Here is an 18,148-nt window from a genome sequence, read left to right on the forward strand (position 1 = left end):
CAACGATTATTTGCATGATATAACGAATCTGGCTAACTACTGGTTATGCAATTTAATAATAATAATAATAATAATAATAATAATAATAATAATAATAATAATAATAATAATAATAATAATAATAATAATAATAATAATAATAATAATGATGATGATGATGATGGTGGTATGACTGCTGGTTGCAAGAGCAGAAAGCTGTTCAAAAAACATTACAAACATTACAGGGTCTATGGACCCTGAGCTTGGCCCTCCAAAAATTGTAAATGTTATAGGCCTACCGAATATGAAAGGTGTTTTGTATGCCATGTCATCTTCCAGCAAACCATCAATAAACACCAAAACACCACGCATTATGGTAGACAGATAACACGTGAATTTGTAATATCACATGATATCATTTAATAATAATAATAATAATAATAATAGCCTGTTGTTATTGTTGTTAATGTTAGTCTTTCTATTATTGTTGTTAAACACGTCCTATGTTTTGTATGCCTACTCATGCAGACAAGAAGAATTAAAGAATATTGTACCCATGATAATGACAAGTGCAAGTTTTAAGTGAAAACTTAGAGACTGGAGTATAAATTATGGTTTTGAGGGACTAGGGAAAGTTTTCACCTTCAACACTAGATGACAGCAAAAGCCCACAAACATTTTTGAGTCTCAAGTCTCAAAGCATTGTGTTTGTGCATGTCAGCTTGTCATGGACACCATTTCTGACCTTAGCAATTAGCATCACAGTTTGTGGACTAATTGATGTTGTAGTTGTAGTACATACTTTGTTGACTAATTGATGTTGTAGCACATACTTTGTGGACTCTGTTTTTCTCCTTCCCTCCCCCATTTCTGCATGCCTGGCTGACATCTTACAGTGGATGTCTTCGCACAACCTCAAGTGCAACGCAGAATAGAAACAGGACACTCCTTCCTGGTAAAGTCCTGCGCCCTGCAGGATCTTTCCATTTCCATCAACAACACCAAATCCCATAACCACCAAGCTGTATGTTGCTCAGCAGGTGTAGCGGAGGCTGGCCCTCCATTATTTGCCCATGAAAACAAAATGCCATCCCTCTCAATGGTGTTCAGCCCTGTGGAGCTAGCTGTATAAATATTTAATGGCAGCAGCCTGTATAGTAAGAGCAAGAGCAGACACTATATAAGTATAGTCTGAACATAACTGGGTTTGCCACCTACCACAGTTTTATTTGTATAGCCAGTTTTACATGAAGTTGTCTGGTTGGTCACCAACAAAAATTAAAACATCTATAATTTATGATTAATCAAGATGAGGAAAATCACCAAAGAAACCACTCTGAAAAGCCAATGTTTTTCAATCAAATCAAAATATGTATAATGTAAGAACCAGAACCCCTTTCCGCCATGAATAATAATTGTTGTTACCATAGCTAGCTGTGTGTGTGTGTGTGTGTGTGTGTGTGTGTGTGTGTGTGTGTGTGTGTGTGTGTGTGTGTGTGTGTGTGTGTGTGTGTGTGTGTGTGTGTGTGTGTGTGTGTGTGTGTGCGCGCGTGTGTGTGTGTCTGTGCGTGCATGTGGGAGAGAGAGAGGATTGAAGGGAATTGCTGCAGTGCTGCATGCATGACTTTGACTTTGCCTACTCATACTATCTGGCATGAGTGTGTAATGCACAACAGTGTTTGGTTCAGTCGTGCTGTGCTTGCTGTTATCTGCAGTAGTAGTGTGCTGTTAGCTGTTCCCTGTATGTTCAAATTTGGCCGGAACTCCTCATATGCTCCTCCGCAAAGCTGGGACATCTGCAATGCAGAAGTCTATATATAGTAGCGAGAGAGAGAGAGAGAGAGAGTAACCGAGAGACACACTGTGTGGGGGTGAAAAGAGTAAGGGGGGGTGGGGGGGGGGGGGGGAGAATAAGGGGAGGGGTGAAACGAGTAAGAGGAGGGGGTGGCAGACACGATAGAGAGGGAAAAATAAAGACAAAGTTGTGAGGAAGAGTCAGAGAAAGCAAGACCAAAACAGTCAGAGAGACAGAGACAGTGAGGTGGAGACAGAGCGGGCAGTGTTTTAACAATTTAAATACGAATTATTATCTCTCTCTCTTTGTATTGCTCTCTTTCTCATTCTGTGTTTGCTATCCCTGTGTGTGTGTGTGTGTGTGTGTGTGTGTGTGTGTGTGTGTGTGTGTGTGTGTGTGTGTGTGTGTGTGTGTGTGTGTGTGTGTGTGTGTGTGTGTGTGTGTGTGTGTGTGTGTGTGTGTGTGTGTACACGTATTTGAAGTTGAAGCAATCCATCTGTTTGTATAAAACCTTTCAAGATAATCATTTTAAGGGCCATTGCCAATGGCCTACCTCTTACACAAGATATCAAAACATGTCTATTTGCCTTTAACTGATTTGTAACTCCATTTAAAGCGGAAATTTAATTACAGGCTTCCGTTGGACCGTCAGACTCAGCAAGGATGGTGAATGGTAGCTGCTGCTGTTGATTGCTGATGTCAGGTATTTATTGCTTATACGTGTCTTGGGAGGGCAGTGAAGGAGAAGAGTGGTTCAATTATGTATGCAACCTGCACAAACCACTAACAGAGGTCAGCCATGCTACAGCATGACATGGAAACCTGCCTGACAAAGGATTGTCTGTGGTCATCAATGGTGATGCAGATTTATACTGTAATATGAGAGTGAGCTACTGGGGACAGAAACCCTCAGATGGGGATGGGGGCTGTGTAACATGTTTGTGGCTTAAAGGGATTATAGTTTAGAATGTTTTAACTTAAGCTGTATGAAATACTTGCCATTAATATAGTGGTTGCAACTGTATTAATTGATTGCCTGAGTCCCGTGGTGGGAGTTCTGCACTGGGTTTGGTGAAATATTAAGTAGTTCTGGTCATTTTGTGGGGGCACAGGGAGCCACGCATTAAAAGTAAATTAATTCACAAAACTAGCGTCATTTGTATTGTTGACCTATTTCTACCATATAGTGCAACTTTCGTTCATTTTTGACCCCTCTATCACACAGAACTATGTTTTTTGTGTCCATATCACTATGCCCAAAAAATAATTCCATTTGATAGAGGGGTCAAAGTTGAACGAAAGTTGTGCAAACATTTTAGAAATAGGTCAACGATTTAATGCGTGGCCCCAGTGCCCCCCACAAAATGACCGGAACTACTTAATATTCACCAATACCAGACCAGAACTCCCACCACGGGACTCAGGCAATCAATTAATACAGTGGCAACCACTATATTAGTGGCGAGTATTTCATACAACTTAAGTTCAAAAATTGTGAACTATTCCTTTAAGGAGAGACATCCCCAACATGCCACAGGGCACATTCACACTTCATTATTGCCTTATTAAGCCCCAGTCAAAAAAAAGTCAGACACGATATAGCCAACACATCTGAAATGCATGTGGCGGCATAAGGCACCCCAATTTCCCATGATGTCTTGTGGGTTGTGGACAGTGCCAGCATGAGTGCCGTTTTTCCATTTGTAGTTTGTTTTACTTACATTGGACTCAAGTGTTGGCTTATTGAAGGAAAACTACAAGCGAAGTGGCTGCCAAGTGGGGTCAACGCACTGTGCTTCTGTCCTATTGGCTAGCACCCAGTCAAAGATCATCAATGTTGAATCCCGACACTTCACTTTACTGTACGCGCTTCAGTGCTATTTTAGGGCGCGTTCGGAAATAGCGCACTGAGCGCACTGCAATGCAAACTAATAGGCGAGTGCGCTCTGGTGCGGTATTTCCGAACGCGCCCTTAGTTTCCGTAGGAGGCGAGACGTTAGGGAGCACTTGTTTTCAGGACTGCAACAGAGGCTCACAGTCTCAAGCGAACTTGAGTTTCTGTTCCGCCATGTCTACACATGCAGTCTTGCGCGCGGTCCAAGTCTTGACACAGCGGAGCGCTCCCTATCCATGTGACACAAGTGGCGTCTCCCATGACTCGTCTCATCTCCTACAGAATCAATAGTCGCCTACCGGACACAACTAGGCAACTGGATTCTCTGCCCCTTTTCTTATTGGAATGGAAGTATGAATGGGGAAGCTGCTGTGTCTGACGCAGACCGATGCAAAATCTGACTCTGAATCCGGTTGTAATACAAGGGTACCGCCATACGGTTTTGTGGGTAGTCATATAGGCGGTTGTCGAGAACCACAGATATGCCCCTATAGGCATATATGGAGATCCACTTGTTCAGTCCCACCAATCCGACTTCTATGCCCATTTGTCATGCGCATACATGGGACCGACCGACTTCAAACTCGGCGCATGCATCAGTGAGAAATTTAAGGAGTGTGGTGCCTGCCGCCGAATCGTTTCTGGGCGACCGTTATAACCATATATGGTGATCCGGTTGTCCAGATTAGGCATATACCGTCCGATGACATCAGGAAACTCCATATATAGGCATAAAAGTGACACGGACAGATGCAGCCCAACAACCACGTCAGTGTAAATAGAAGAAGAGTACATCCACGCACACTGCAGGCACAGTAGGACAGGTCACTCATCCAAACAAAATGCTGTTCATGCGAGTTGCAGGGCCTCTAGCCAGAGCCCTTCCCAGGAGTACTGGATGGGTGTCAAAGACACTGCCTGCTTGCATTGGGATCAACCACCTGCACACACACAGACCACTGTTTGCAAAGACAGGCACAGCTGAGGTGTCTTCCATCTTGGAGGAGAAAATCATGTCAGCAGACATGTCTGCTGACCTGGAAGAGACAGGCCGTGTGCTGTCCATCGGTGATGGTATTGCCAGAGTGTATGGGCTTAGGAATGTCCAGGCAGAGGAGATGGTTGAATTCTCTTCTGGACTCAAGGGTATGTCTCTGAACCTGGAGCCTGACAACGTTGGTGTTGTGGTGTTTGGTAATGACAAGCTGATCATGGAGGGTGACATTGTGAAGAGGACTGGCGCCATTGTGGATGTTCCTGTTGGTGATGAGCTATTGGGCCGTGTAGTAGATGCTCTGGGGAACGCCATCGATGGAAAGGGTCCCCTAGGCGCCAGCACCCGTAGGCGTGTGGGTCTGAAGGCACCTGGCATCATTCCCCGTATCTCTGTGAGAGAGCCCATGCAGACTGGCATCAAGGCTGTGGACAGCCTGGTGCCCATTGGTAGAGGTCAGCGTGAGCTGATCATTGGTGACAGGCAGACTGGCAAAACCGCCATTGCTATTGATACCATTATCAACCAGAAGCGATTTAACGACGAAACTGATGAGAAAAATAAGCTGTACTGTATCTATGTGGCCATCGGTCAGAAGAGATCCACCGTGGCTCAGCTTGTGAAGAGGCTGACTGACGCTGACGCCATGAAGTACACAATCGTGGTCTCTGCCACTGCCTCTGACGCTGCTCCCTTGCAGTACCTGGCCCCTTATGCTGGCTGCTCCATGGGAGAGTACTTCAGAGACAATGGCAAACATGCCCTGATCATCTATGACGATTTGTCCAAGCAGGCTGTTGCCTACCGTCAGATGTCTCTGCTGCTGCGTCGTCCCCCTGGTCGTGAGGCCTACCCCGGAGATGTGTTCTACCTGCATTCCCGTTTGCTGGAGAGAGCCGCCAAGATGAACGACAACTTTGGTGGTGGCTCCCTCACTGCCCTCCCTATCATCGAGACCCAGGCCGGTGACGTGTCTGCCTACATCCCCACCAATGTGATCTCCATCACAGATGGACAGATCTTCTTGGAGACTGAGCTGTTTTACAAGGGTATCCGCCCAGCTATCAACGTGGGTCTGTCTGTGTCCAGAGTCGGTTCTGCTGCTCAGACCAGGGCCATGAAGCAGGTGGCTGGTACCATGAAGCTGGAGCTGGCCCAGTACCGTGAGGTTGCAGCCTTTGCCCAGTTTGGTTCTGACTTGGACGCTGCCACCCAGCAGCTCCTCAACAGGGGTGTTAGGCTCACTGAGCTGCTCAAGCAGGGACAGTACTGCCCCATGGCCATCGAGGAGCAGGTAGCAGTCATCTATGCTGGTGTCAGAGGTCATCTGGACAAGATGGAGCCCAGCAAGATCACAAAGTTTGAGAAGGCTTTCCTTACACACATCCTCAGCCAGCACCAGGATTTGCTTGCAACAATTAGGGTGGATGGCGAGATCTCTGAGGAGGCAGATGCTAAACTGAAGCAGGTTGTGTTGACCTTCCTGTCCAGTTTTGAGTAACTGCTAGCACTTACTGTTTGATCTTCAGTGTGCATGTCCTTCAGTGTACATGTCCTGTGAAAAGGGATACACACAGATGGGTACAAACTAATATCAATAAAACCACAACCACTCATTTCAGCCAAACAGTTCAGCTCAGTGAAAATTTAAGTTATCTCCGCCAGGCAGATGGCCGTGAGGAAGATGTGTTTTCGCCTCTGTCCGCATGTCTTTATGTGTGTATTTGGACATATTAGTTAATCTCGTACACCGCTGGACTGATTGGCATGCTTGCACACTCCCAGTATAGGCCAAGGAAGAACCACCCATGACCCCAATCATTCCTCATCAGAATCAGCTTTATTTGTCACGACAAAGATTTACAGTTGTAGGAGTAGGTCAAATACATTTTTGTATGCTTTCCATCATCATGGTGGCACTATAACAGAACGCTTCACATTTCTGCCTATAACTTTTGAATTGTGGTACAAAAAATAATAATAATACAAAATTCCCTAGAGTCCTTGGATCATGCATAACTTGCTAAATTGGCCAAGGGTAGGCCTATTCATGCCTAGTTCGATCTGCCCTGTGGCCTCCACCCAGTGGGACATGGCCCTAGGGGGATGCATCCCAGGAAGCATCATAGATGCCTGAATGAAACTCTTGGACAGTGATGGACACAGAAAAGCATCAAACAATAATATGTTTGTCTAAAGCCCTAATATAACCACTCCAAAGGGTCACCATGCAACTCCTTGGGTCCAAACGGTTGCAAGGAGTTAACGCTAAAACCGTCTCGACCCTTTGGTGTGGTTTGGGTCATTGAATTCCATTCGTTGAATCACTAGGGTCAACGTGGGTCAACGTGCAACAAGACATCACACCGCAGGGACAACGCTAAAACCGTCTTGACCCTTTGGTAACCACACCCTGGACCTTACTTCTCCAAACCTGGGAGTCCCCAGACAAATTTGTGACACGTTGAGCTTGTCGGATATTTCCAAGATTTTTCCAAGATTTATTTATTTGTAACATGTTGACCCCTAACCCTAACCCAATCTTGTATGGGGGTCCCTGGCACAAAATACTTTCAGATATGGGTCTGTGGCCAAATTCATTTCATTTGGGGGTCCTTGACATGAAAACATTTGACCACTAGTCTAAGGGCCGATTCATACTCCTATTTTACCGCTGTTTCGGCGCTGTAGTGCCGAAATTATTTCGGCTCGTCAGAAATTTTCAGTAGCACCGTAGAGCCGACTTTAGGACGGTACCCGCCCCCCCGAACCTCAAATGACGTCACATTGTAGGCTCTACAGAGCCGAACCGACTTTTATTCGGCTCTAAAATAGGAGTATGAATCGCGCCTAAGATGTCCATGAATGTTTGATGTATAGTAGTGCAATGTATTCTCATTACACTGGCTCCCCGTTTTTTCAGCCAGGATCGACTATCTGCTAATCACTCATAACTGCATAAACGGACATGCCCCTCCCTATATGGAAAGTAATTAAGCCTACTCCACAGACTTCCACTCGCACCCTCAGATCTGTGAACAGCTTCCTCCTTGAGGTCCCCAGTAGCAAGCGGTGCACCATGGGGGACCGGGCCTTCTGCTCGTCAGCACCGTGCCCATGGAATAGCTTTCCTATCGATTTAAGAGCCTGGCATTTTCGTGTTCAATAATTGTGTAACCACTGTCGGCAATATCCTTTTGTGCTTGATATTGCTTTATTATTTGTTTTAACCATGTAGCACGTGAATTCTCTTTGAATGAAAAGTGCACAATTTATTATTATTAGCATTAAATGATCACGACACCCATTGAAATTTCATGATTTAGCAGAATTGTATTTTTTCTCACAATGTGTTGATTTGTTCTTCACACAGTAGTTGATCAGTAGCTTACTATGAGCATTGATATTAGAAGTGTTGTGGATTGTTTTAGCTTTAGGCTGATATACCAGCCGCTACACTGTTTGAAGAATTGAGACAGCCTTGAAGAAGTTAATGCGTGCTCTATCAACTCCAGACATTGCCTTATCCAGTTTCGAGTCATACATAGACTCCATTATTCCAAATTAAAATTACATAACATATTCCCAGATATTTCTTCGCACTGTGACAAATGTAATGCAATAGATGCAAATCTTCTTCACAGCTTCGCCCTTTGCCCTCGGATACAAAGATATTGGATTAAGATATTTGAGACGCTCTCTGATATTTTGAGTATTCATATTGACCCCGATCCTGTACTAATTATTCTGGGTTTGTCAGACTCCATGCCTATGTTGACGAGAGCAAAAAAAACAACTTTTCTCATATGGTCTGATTATAGCAAAAAAACTAATTTTGACGCACTGGAAAAAGGAGGAGGCTCCTGCATTTAAGCATTGGCTAAATGAAATGACTAGTACACTTCATCTTGAGAGAATAAGGTATTTCCTGAGAAACAGGGAGAGACCGTTTGATAAGGTTTGGCTGCCCCTTGTCCATTACTTGAGTAGAAACAATTAATAGACAGGATACCACTGATATGGTTGACTGTACGCCATTTTATTTTCAGATGTTTTCCATGAGCTTTCTATCATCTTAGACTTATTCTATAGTATGCGGTGTCACTGAGCAGTATGGGTGGGAGGGTTGAGGGATTTCTTTCTCTTTTTTGTCTTCTTCAGTGTGTGTCCTTGCTGGTGACAGCTGGGCAGGCGAGCTTCTCTGGACAACAGTCATCCATCAAATCACGGCCCCATCCTATACCTTTGTGTGCAGACTGAGAGGCCAAGATGAATAGATGGAGCTATGAAGCTATGTCTGTTATTGACAAGGTTATAGAAACAGGCTGACTGGAAAGTCACAAATTCTCATTCTCAGCTGAGCTGGCTGATATAATCTGGCCAGGGAACAGAATCAGCAAGTGTGAAGGTGACCCAAGCCGAGCCCACACACTACTTCAGCAGAGCTGCTGTGCTGTTGTAATATTGACATACATGTGTACTAAAGAATCTCAGCACTACTTGAAATGTGTTTTAAGTGTTTTTTAATTATATTCATGCTTTGCTATGCACAATTGTGACATAACAGACGAAAGACGGAAAAACCTCTCTTCAAAGGAAAAAGGACACCTTCAAAGGTGTCCTTTTTCAAGGGTACAGCTACATTTCATATTTGAAATTGAAGACACATAAATAGGGAGCATTTGGTTAATAAATGTCTTTATTTGGCTTTGAGAGAAGAACATCACTGCATGAGACAGCAGCACATACAGTCACAGTTTTATAGCAGGACGGTCTTGTAAAGTGTCAGCGCTCCTCATCCACCCCAGAAAAATGTGAAATGCGGGTGAAAATGCAGTTTATAGTTTCAGTTAAGGCAAAATGTATTTTTTACATTTTCTAACACTCAACAAGCAAAATATTCTATCCCATCCCCAGATATTCAGGCTCCTGGAGTCAGACCATGCATTCATGCCCATTGATTGATTCATTTGTCAACAAAAGCTAGGGGGGTGAAAAAGGAAATGTAAATTAGAAAAGCCTTCTACAGTGTGTGATATATGCTTGGATCTATGTGTTTTAGGCTACACTTAATTTCATGTCCTTTCTCTGGGAGTTTACAAAATGTAAGCTTGAGAATAACAGGTAATTTTATTGCAGGATCATAGAGTTCATTTACAAATGCTTAGAATTGCTAAACATGACCAGATGTCTCCATTCTACCCATATCCTCATATTGCCCCCTATCTTATATGCTCCCATATGTCTTGTACTCCATTATTTCCCAAGCAGCTCAATCATTTTCAGCCCTTTCTAAACACTACTACATATACACCTATCCTTATGCAGCCCCATTTCTTTGAACCTACTTACAGTATAAAAACTCTCTTGCCGTCCTCGTGCAAGGCAGGCCATGAGTACTTTTTTCCATCGGACTGCAGAGACAGTGAGGGTGATGATAAGGGGGTTTGGGGGCTAGGGGGGTTTGTACGGATTAGGGGTTCGGTGTGGAAGTGGGGGTTAGGTGGGGTTCTGGTGATAATAGCCCTTACAATGCAGCGCCGTACATAATGCCATATGTGACCAGTGGCATTTAAACCACCCCTGCCATCTGCAGTCTGGATGGAGTGTCCTTCACTGTCACAAACAGCTGCCCTTGCTGACTGCAACCATAGTTATAATTCTCTCCCTTTCTCTGACTGACACACTGAAACATTCTAAGTACACTATTACAGCAGATAAACTAAGAGACAGTTGTCTGACTATATGTAAAATGGCTAGTAATGACCAAATATAAGGCTTTCACTAATAATGGAGGTAGAAGGTAGCCATGCAAGCAGGTTTGTAGACAATTATTCAATGCTGGCAGGTTATTTTGGGAATATCCAGCTCATCGATAAGTGAATCAATCCATGGGGGTGAGTATCCTTATACAAAAGATAATTATGTGATACAAAGCAGCATTTAAAACTACAGTTTTCTTTCCCGGTGCAAAAAATCCCCACAGACGAGCTGCAGCATCACGTGCTCCTCTAAAAACAGAAAATAGAGGCCCCTCCTATTTTAAAATATACAATTTCTCTGAGTTGCCATTCTTGCCGTGCTATGACTTTACATTGACAAAAAGAGGGACAGAGCGAGCGATGGAGGTGAATGGCATGGCAAGTTTTTACATTTCCTTATGTCATGGACGTTATGGCATGAATGAAAGAGGGGATGTGCAAAGCATTCACCCACTATGAGATATGTATCAGTGCATATACAGCACAACAACACAGCATTTGCACTGATGAGAGGGATGAAGTCTTCCTTCTGACTTTCGTTTTCTGGCAGCCTTAACATTCAGGAATTTGCAGACAGGGCCGATTCTACAATGAAATCCATACTTGCAGTACTTTCCAACCTTTATGTATAGAATAGCACCAGGAAGTTGGACTTGTAAAGTTGTCTCTTATGCTTTGCACCTGTGCGTTTATCTGAAAGTGTGTGTGTGTGCGCAATAGCAGAAAAAGGCCTGCCAGAGAATGCCTGAAGAGTGGTTGTTAAGGTTAAGAGAGAGTTAGAACATTGGAGGACTGACAGCAAAAGGAAACAGATTTCATCATGTCTTTTCCCCCAAAACTCCTCCCCCTTCTATGGTATATACTGTAAATCCAAACCACTCTCTGCCACAGCACAGAAATCATACTGTTTTGTCAGATAGGAATGATGTTAGAATCTCCTTTTAGTGTAATTTCTCCAAAAAAGGCATATCCTCCTTGCCACTAGCCACTAGTAACTTGTCTCTCACCATTCCACAATTGGCCGCAATTTAGGTTTCTTTAGTTTTTTTCATTGCACATTTTTACCATTAATGGCACATTTACTGTAGATTATAGGCAAGACATTCCTGACTCAGAAACCATCTTGGATTTATAAGGCATTCTGTTCCATCCTGGCATCATATCTTTCATGTTCACGTACAATGAAAAACCATGAGAGAAGCTATTGAGCACCCTATGCATGAAATATCACTGGTCATCATGATACATCTCAACCATACTTCAATCTACTAATCTGGCCAGACTATGTTAGAGTGAGAAAGCAGGGAAAGTGTGTGGCATCACGTGTGTGTGTGTGTGTGTGTGTGTGTGTGTGTGTGTGTGTGTGTGTGTGTGTGTGTGTGTGTGTGTGTGTGTGTGTGTGTGTGTGTGTGTGTGTGTGTGTGTGTGTGTGTGTGTGTGTGTGTGTGTGTGTGTGTGAGAGAGATAGATAGAGACAAAGAGGATATGGATGGAGAGGTGGTAATATAAACATGGACATTATTGTGTGATTTGCTGTGGTGAGCAGGGCATTGTTGGCGATGGAGATAATGATGACGATGACATTTTAACAAAAGCAGTTTAGCTCTTGCTGGTCTTGCTGGACACGTCTCCCTTCTTCTTATCCTTCTCTTTCTCCTTCTGCTTTTTGTCATCTTCTTCCTGGTCTTCTTCTTCCTCCTCCTCTCCCTCTCCTTCCTCCTTGTCATCTCCCTCCTCACCATCCTCTCCCTCCTCCTCCTCTCCCTCATTCTCCTCGTTCTCCTCATCGTCATCCTTGTCCTCCTCCTCCTCTTCTTCCTCTGGCTTGGCGCTGGACTTCCTGTACGCTCCCAGGGTGTAGCTGCGGCTCGACGAATAGGAGAAGCCGGGGTAGCTGGAATGGAGCATGGCTCCACCCACTGTGCTCAGACGACACTCCTCTCCCTCCAGCAGCTTCCTGTGAAGATGGACAGAGAGAGAGAGAGAGAAATAGTTAGTTGGTAAGTAAGTTTAGGATTGAGAAAGAGACAAAGAGAGGCAGAGTTAAAGTAACAATTTATTTTACGGTCTAGGAATTCAAGGATTCAGACCTGTAGGCAGCGATCTCGATATCCAGGGCCATCTTCACATTGAGCAGGTCCTGGTACTCACGCAGGTGACGTGACATCTCTCCCTTGGTGCTGCGTAGCGCACCCTCCAGCTGCTCGATGGTATCCTACATACACACATGAAAACACACACAGAAACACACACGGAAACACGCGCATGTGCACACACACACACACACACACACACACACACACACACACACACACACACACACACACACACACACACACATGAAATTCAACTTTTCAATTTTTTTGGGGGGGTTTTGAGCTCCCCTATGTGTTTCATGACATCATGTCATCCTAAATTCATTCCACAGGCCACATACCTGCATCTCTCCCATCTCGTTGCTGTGGCGATCCTCCATCTCAGCGATCTGCCTCTCCAAGGCCTCGTTGTGACCTCTGAGTGCATCGATCTCTAGGGTGCGTGACTGCACCTGCCTGCGGTACTCGCTCAACTCTTCCTTGGAATGTTTGATGGCGTCCTGGTTGCGGGCGGCCGTCTCGGTCACGTTGGCGAACTTGGAGCGGTACCAGTCTTCAGCCTGCACCTGGTTCTTGGCTGACAGCGTCTCGTACTGAGCTCGGATGTCTTTCAGAGCCGTTGACAGGTCTGGTTTACTCATGTCCATCTCCACAGAGACCTGGAAGTGAGACAAACCAAGAGGAATGGGGTTATTGTGTGAATTTGAGATTTATTTGTATTTAAAATATTGTTTTGATGCTCACATTAACCTTAGGAAGTATTATTTTATTTGTTTAGTTATGTTTAGGTTAAGATTGTTTATTGTGCTGGTAAATAGTTGAAATAATCATGAATTCAGCTTGTATTTTCTATTGCCTTTATTTGACCAGCAATAAACAATCATACTTAAGATGAATATGACAAAATATGACGTAATACTTTCTAAGGTTAATATGAGCATCAAAACAATCGTTTAAATAGGTTTTTATTAGCACATATATATTCCATATGGTTGGACCACACACATGGACAAATTACACCATCAACTTGCCAACCCCTTTGTCCCCTTGAGTAGGCTATAGGCTATTTCTAAAATAAATAAAATATTTAAGGTGTTTTTAATTTTATAGTTATAGAGGGAAATGAACATGTATTATGGCATATAAAGCCATGGGATCCTAAATCCAAAATAAGAAATCCACCACGTGAAATGATGTTGATGATGATGGTGATGATGATGATGAAATTATTGCTGCATCACCAAGGTGTCCTAATAATGTTTGGAATTATCTGAAGACATTTCTAAACAGCATGTGTTTGTGGGGAAAGAAATGTTTTAGTTATAAACATTTTCTCACAGATTTTCAAGATTTTATGGGTTTCTTTTGATTCAGTATAAGTGCTGTGTTGCAGTAAGTGAGATGCAATGCTGAGAGGTGCATGGTGAATTGACACTGTCAGTCTTCTCTGCCTTTCTCTACTGGTCTCTCTCTCATTCTGGGCTGCCAATAGCTTACATATCAATACCATTACAGAGTACTGCAAAACAATCATTACCACACTCATGACATTCAATGTAAGGCATTCTCAAGATGGGTTTGAAAAGTGTGGCCACTTTAACTCCAAATATACATTATTAAATAATGTATGTGTTTATGTTACATAATGTTCTTCTTTGTGAAAATCTAAAATGTACCTTGGTTTACACTTCATTAGTTCGATTGAACCCTTAATTGCCTTGAGGGACTAATTTAAGTCAATATATAATTCAATAATATTGACAACTTGAAACTGAAAGAAAGGTTTTCTCTGTCTTTGTGTGTGTGTGTGTGTGTGTGTGTGTGTGTGTGTGTGTGTGTGTGTGTGTGTGTGTGTGTGTGTGTGTGTGTGTGTGTGTGTGTGTGTGTGTGTGTGTGTGTGTGTGTGTGTGTGACTGTGTGTGACTGTGCATGTGTGTGCTTGCTTGCTTGCTTGAGAGAGAGATGTGTAGTGCATGTTTTTGTGTGCAGCACTATACACTGACTACCCTTGGTTTCCAGAAGAACACAAACTGGCCAGTAAAGTATTTAAGGTGTGGAGGGTCCAAATGAGTCAAACCGTTTGCCCCACAGAGTTTGCAGTGCACTGCACTAGACTAGACCACACCCCAAGATTATGCGCTACTTCTCCGCATCTCTCTCTCTCTCTCTCTGCCACTTTCCAGACCACCCGTCCACCCCCTCCCATCTCCCACTATTAGGCTCTCCTGCAAACAGACTATCCTCCTCACGCACGTATATGCGACACGCGCGTATATCACCCACACAACTCAAACTGCAAGTTGTAAACATAAACATTCATGGGACTCAGTCTGTGACGTCGCAGACAAGATTTGCCAGTTTAGGGGCGGGGAGGGACAGCTCCGTGGTGCTGAAACGGAACTGCAGTGTCATAAATTCTCCCAGCTGTCACTAATCGCAATGCGCAGTCTGTCGAGTGTCGACGCATACTAATACGTGGATAAACTTGACTCACAATGTCTCCATACAGTCAGACATCAACAGAATGGCGTATATTGCAACATGAAATATGGGCTACAGTGAAAAGACCGTGGACTGCATGTCATGCATGCAGATGAATCACAGCAGTAGGCTATACTAATATAGAAATATTAGTAAAGTGATGAGATGGGCGTTGATGGATGCAGCAAAATTTTATAGCCTATATTATTGTGTATGACGATAGAACTTGTATTAATGGGTTTTGTGGTATAGCCATATGAGTTGGGTATTGTTGGGATATGTGGCACAGTGAGAGGAATAATGTTAACAGGTGTAAATGCGCTGCGATGTGGTGTGATAAAGGTGTAACCAATACCTGTGTGGATTGCAGGGAAGCCTGCATCTCCAGCAACTCCTCCTCGTGAACTTTCCTGATGAAGGCGATCTCGTCCAGCAGCGACTCCACTTTCTTCTCCAGCTCCAGCCGCGCGAGCGTGGCGTCGTCCACGTCCTTGCGGTAGCCCTTCAGGGAGTTCTCCGCCTCCTCGCGGAGCCTCGCCTCCTCCTCGAGCTTCTCCTTGACGTGCTCCAGCGTCTCGCTCATCTGCACGCAGTCCACGTGCATCTGGCTCTTCTCGTGGGTCAGCTCCTCCACGCGCGCCCGCAGCTCGCGGATCTCCTGCTCGTACAGGTCGTGCAGGCGGGATGGCTCGTTGTGGCGCTGCCGCAGCAAGGTGACTTCGGCCTCCAGCACCTTGTTCTGCTGCTCCAGGTTGTGCACCTTCTCGATGAAGTTGACGAAGCGGTCGTTCAGACCCTGCAGCTGCTCCTTCTCGTTGGTGCGGATGATTTTCAGCTCGTTCGTGACGGCCGTGGACTGCGTCAGGTCCACGGAGTCCGGCACGGACGAGAAGCTGCGTCCCGCTCCCACTTTGCGGTAGCTGGAGGATGTGAGCGTGGACGGAGAGCCGTAGGCGCGGTGGCCGCTGGAGCTGCGGTAACCCCCCGGGTGGCGAGAGGGGCTGCTGCCCAGGGACATGCGTCCAGACCGGGGGGCATCTCCGAAGATCTTCCGATAAGAACTGCTGGAGTACATGTCGCCGGAGTACATGCTTTCAGAAGTGAAATGGTGACCGGTCCGTTCTCACTGCGCTGTGTTGTGAATGTGTGTGGAGTTTGGGAGTGTGAGAGAGAAAGTGTGATGCGAGTGGTTTCTGGCTAAGTCAGGTGTTTTTATAGTGATGGCGGGGGCGCATCATTTGACGCAGGGACAATGGGAGTTGGGGAAACCTGCAAGCTCCTGCAAAAACCTTCATTCCCAAGGGGCAACGAAGTCACTCATGCAGCTCCTGCTTGTAGCCATAACGCATCCTCGCCCATGCACTGCCTTAACATCATTTAATTAAGATGACGGTTATTTTAAACCTTTGCCGATGTCTTTCTATTATATAAATCTTGTAAGGCTATTGTTCCAAACGTCCATAAAGCTGAAAAGTATTGGTGCTATGGTCAATATGTGTTCTGATATTAATGATTTAGGCCTATACACGTCACCAATAAAAATCATGCATCAAAGAATGAAGTTAAAGTGCAAGGCTGCATATGCACCTTGATGGTGGCGGTGATGAAGCACCAGAATAAACACACTTTGCCACACGCCCACACTCAATGATAATGTTTTAAAGGTTGAACGCTGGCATGTTAACACTTTACACCTTGTTGTGCAGTTTATGTCGTCTTTGCTGTCCTAGCAGAATGGCAGGATCGATGTATACATAGGCTTAGTCCGTGTGTGTGTGTGTGTGTGTGTGTGTGTGTGTGTGTGTGTGTGTGTGTGTGTGTGTGTGTGTGTGTGTGTGTGTGTGTGTGTGGATGCTGCAGTCTGCATAGGCCTACTTCCAAATACAGCCATCCTCACGCCGACCTCCGCAATAACGGAATACTGGATGAGACAGTCAGAGACGCAGGTCTTATTGCGAGTCCCCTACCGATGAAATGTAAAACCTGGCCTAGGAGGCTAATATAATAGTAGCCTATATCAGTGCCCATGTGGGATGTAGGCCTATATAGCTATATAATCCTTAAATAGAATAAACTGGCATGCAGTGATATGATACTTTATTGTGTTTATATCACCATATCATGCGCGTGCGTGTGTGGGGCGCGCGGTTGGGTTGGGTGTGTGTGGTGTATTGTGCTGCGGCAAGCAGTCTCCCCATCTCGTCGCTCTGGCTCCGTTCCAGTAGGACACCGACCACGCCCATGTAAAGGATAAAACCCCCACACGCCCATGCCGCCCACTGCAGGTTTTTTCTCACCGTTCAGTCAGCACATCCATCCAAGCATTAAACATCAAGCACATGTGGAGGAGCCGCTCTCCTCACAGGAGACGTTCTAGGTGAGACAAGCAAATTATCATAAAACGAATCCCAACTCAGAACTCAACTCAGGAAGACAATAATCAAAAATGCAGAATTAATAATAATTAATTATGCTACATGAACTGAAATTGACCGGGCAGACCAGACAGACAGAGACAGACAGTGACAGAAAGTGACCAGAAATAGCCTAGACCAGGGCCCATAACGCCTACGAATCACCTGAAGGGTTAACCTTCATCTTCCTTACACCATGTTGATGATGTTTTGTATATTATTGTATATCTTTAAATGTTTTGATGAATTGAATACAGGACCACAATGGAAACAAGCCTTTAGGATTTGTGTTATCCTTTTAGCACATTGTATAATGTTTGCAAACTGATAAAGTATTCAATCATGCGGGACCGCGCACGCCCATGACTCGACTCTTGCAAAACTATTGTGATTTTATTTCGACGTGGGAAATGTGTACAGTGTAACAGACACTAGTAAAACATGTGACATTGCTGCTGATGCAGGGCTCTATTTGAGCAACCACATCAAACAAGAGGTGGATGCTGGCAAATGCGGCATGGTGCTGGACCTCCAAAAGGCTTTTGACCACTCCATACTGGTTAACAAGCTAAAAGCAATTGGTTGTTGATAGCATGCACAACATCAGTGAGCTGCATGGATGCAATCCTATAAGGGGAGAGAACAGATGCGGTGGAGGTGAACGGAACACTGCATGCCCCCCCCCCCCCCCCCCTTATTGAGCTGTGGCGTTCCACAAGGAATATATGTAAAC

The 18,148-nt window shown here is 44.7% G+C and overlaps 2 protein-coding genes and 1 long non-coding RNA gene across 3 annotated transcripts in view; 2 read left to right on the plus strand and 1 right to left on the minus strand.

Annotated features, from left to right (window-relative positions):
• LOC306933204 overlaps positions 1-12,979 on the plus strand; it is a 13,719-nt gene extending 740 nt beyond the window's left edge. Inside the window, exons 2-4 of the long non-coding RNA XR_013791199.1 lie at positions 12,279-12,424; positions 12,497-12,634; positions 12,853-12,979. This is a non-coding gene — a long non-coding RNA (uncharacterized lncRNA). The remainder of the gene's footprint in view (positions 1-12,278; positions 12,425-12,496; positions 12,635-12,852) is intronic.
• On the plus strand, positions 4,511-6,165 carry LOC306933963 (ATP synthase subunit alpha, mitochondrial-like; the record flags this gene model as incomplete). Its single annotated transcript, XM_079516350.1, has 1 exon — positions 4,511-6,165. The coding sequence occupies one exon, from the start codon at positions 4,511-4,513 to the stop codon at positions 6,161-6,163; it is 1,653 nt and encodes a 550-aa protein (XP_079372476.1). The 3' UTR covers positions 6,164-6,165.
• neff1 (neuronal intermediate filament family member 1) lies at positions 12,024-16,322 on the minus strand (the record flags this gene model as incomplete). The annotated part of the gene is given in 8 exon segments (XM_079515327.1): positions 12,024-12,381; positions 12,515-12,639; positions 12,862-13,179; positions 15,357-16,110; positions 16,112-16,203; positions 16,207-16,261; positions 16,263-16,295; positions 16,297-16,322. Coding segments are annotated over 8 exon segments (1,761 nt in total).
• Positions 16,323-18,148: the final 1,826 nt, after the last annotated feature.

Source organism: Electrona antarctica (assembly GCF_951216825.1).
Source record: "Electrona antarctica genome assembly, chromosome: 12".
In the NCBI taxonomy this organism is placed as follows: Eukaryota; Metazoa; Chordata; class Actinopteri; order Myctophiformes; family Myctophidae; genus Electrona; species Electrona antarctica.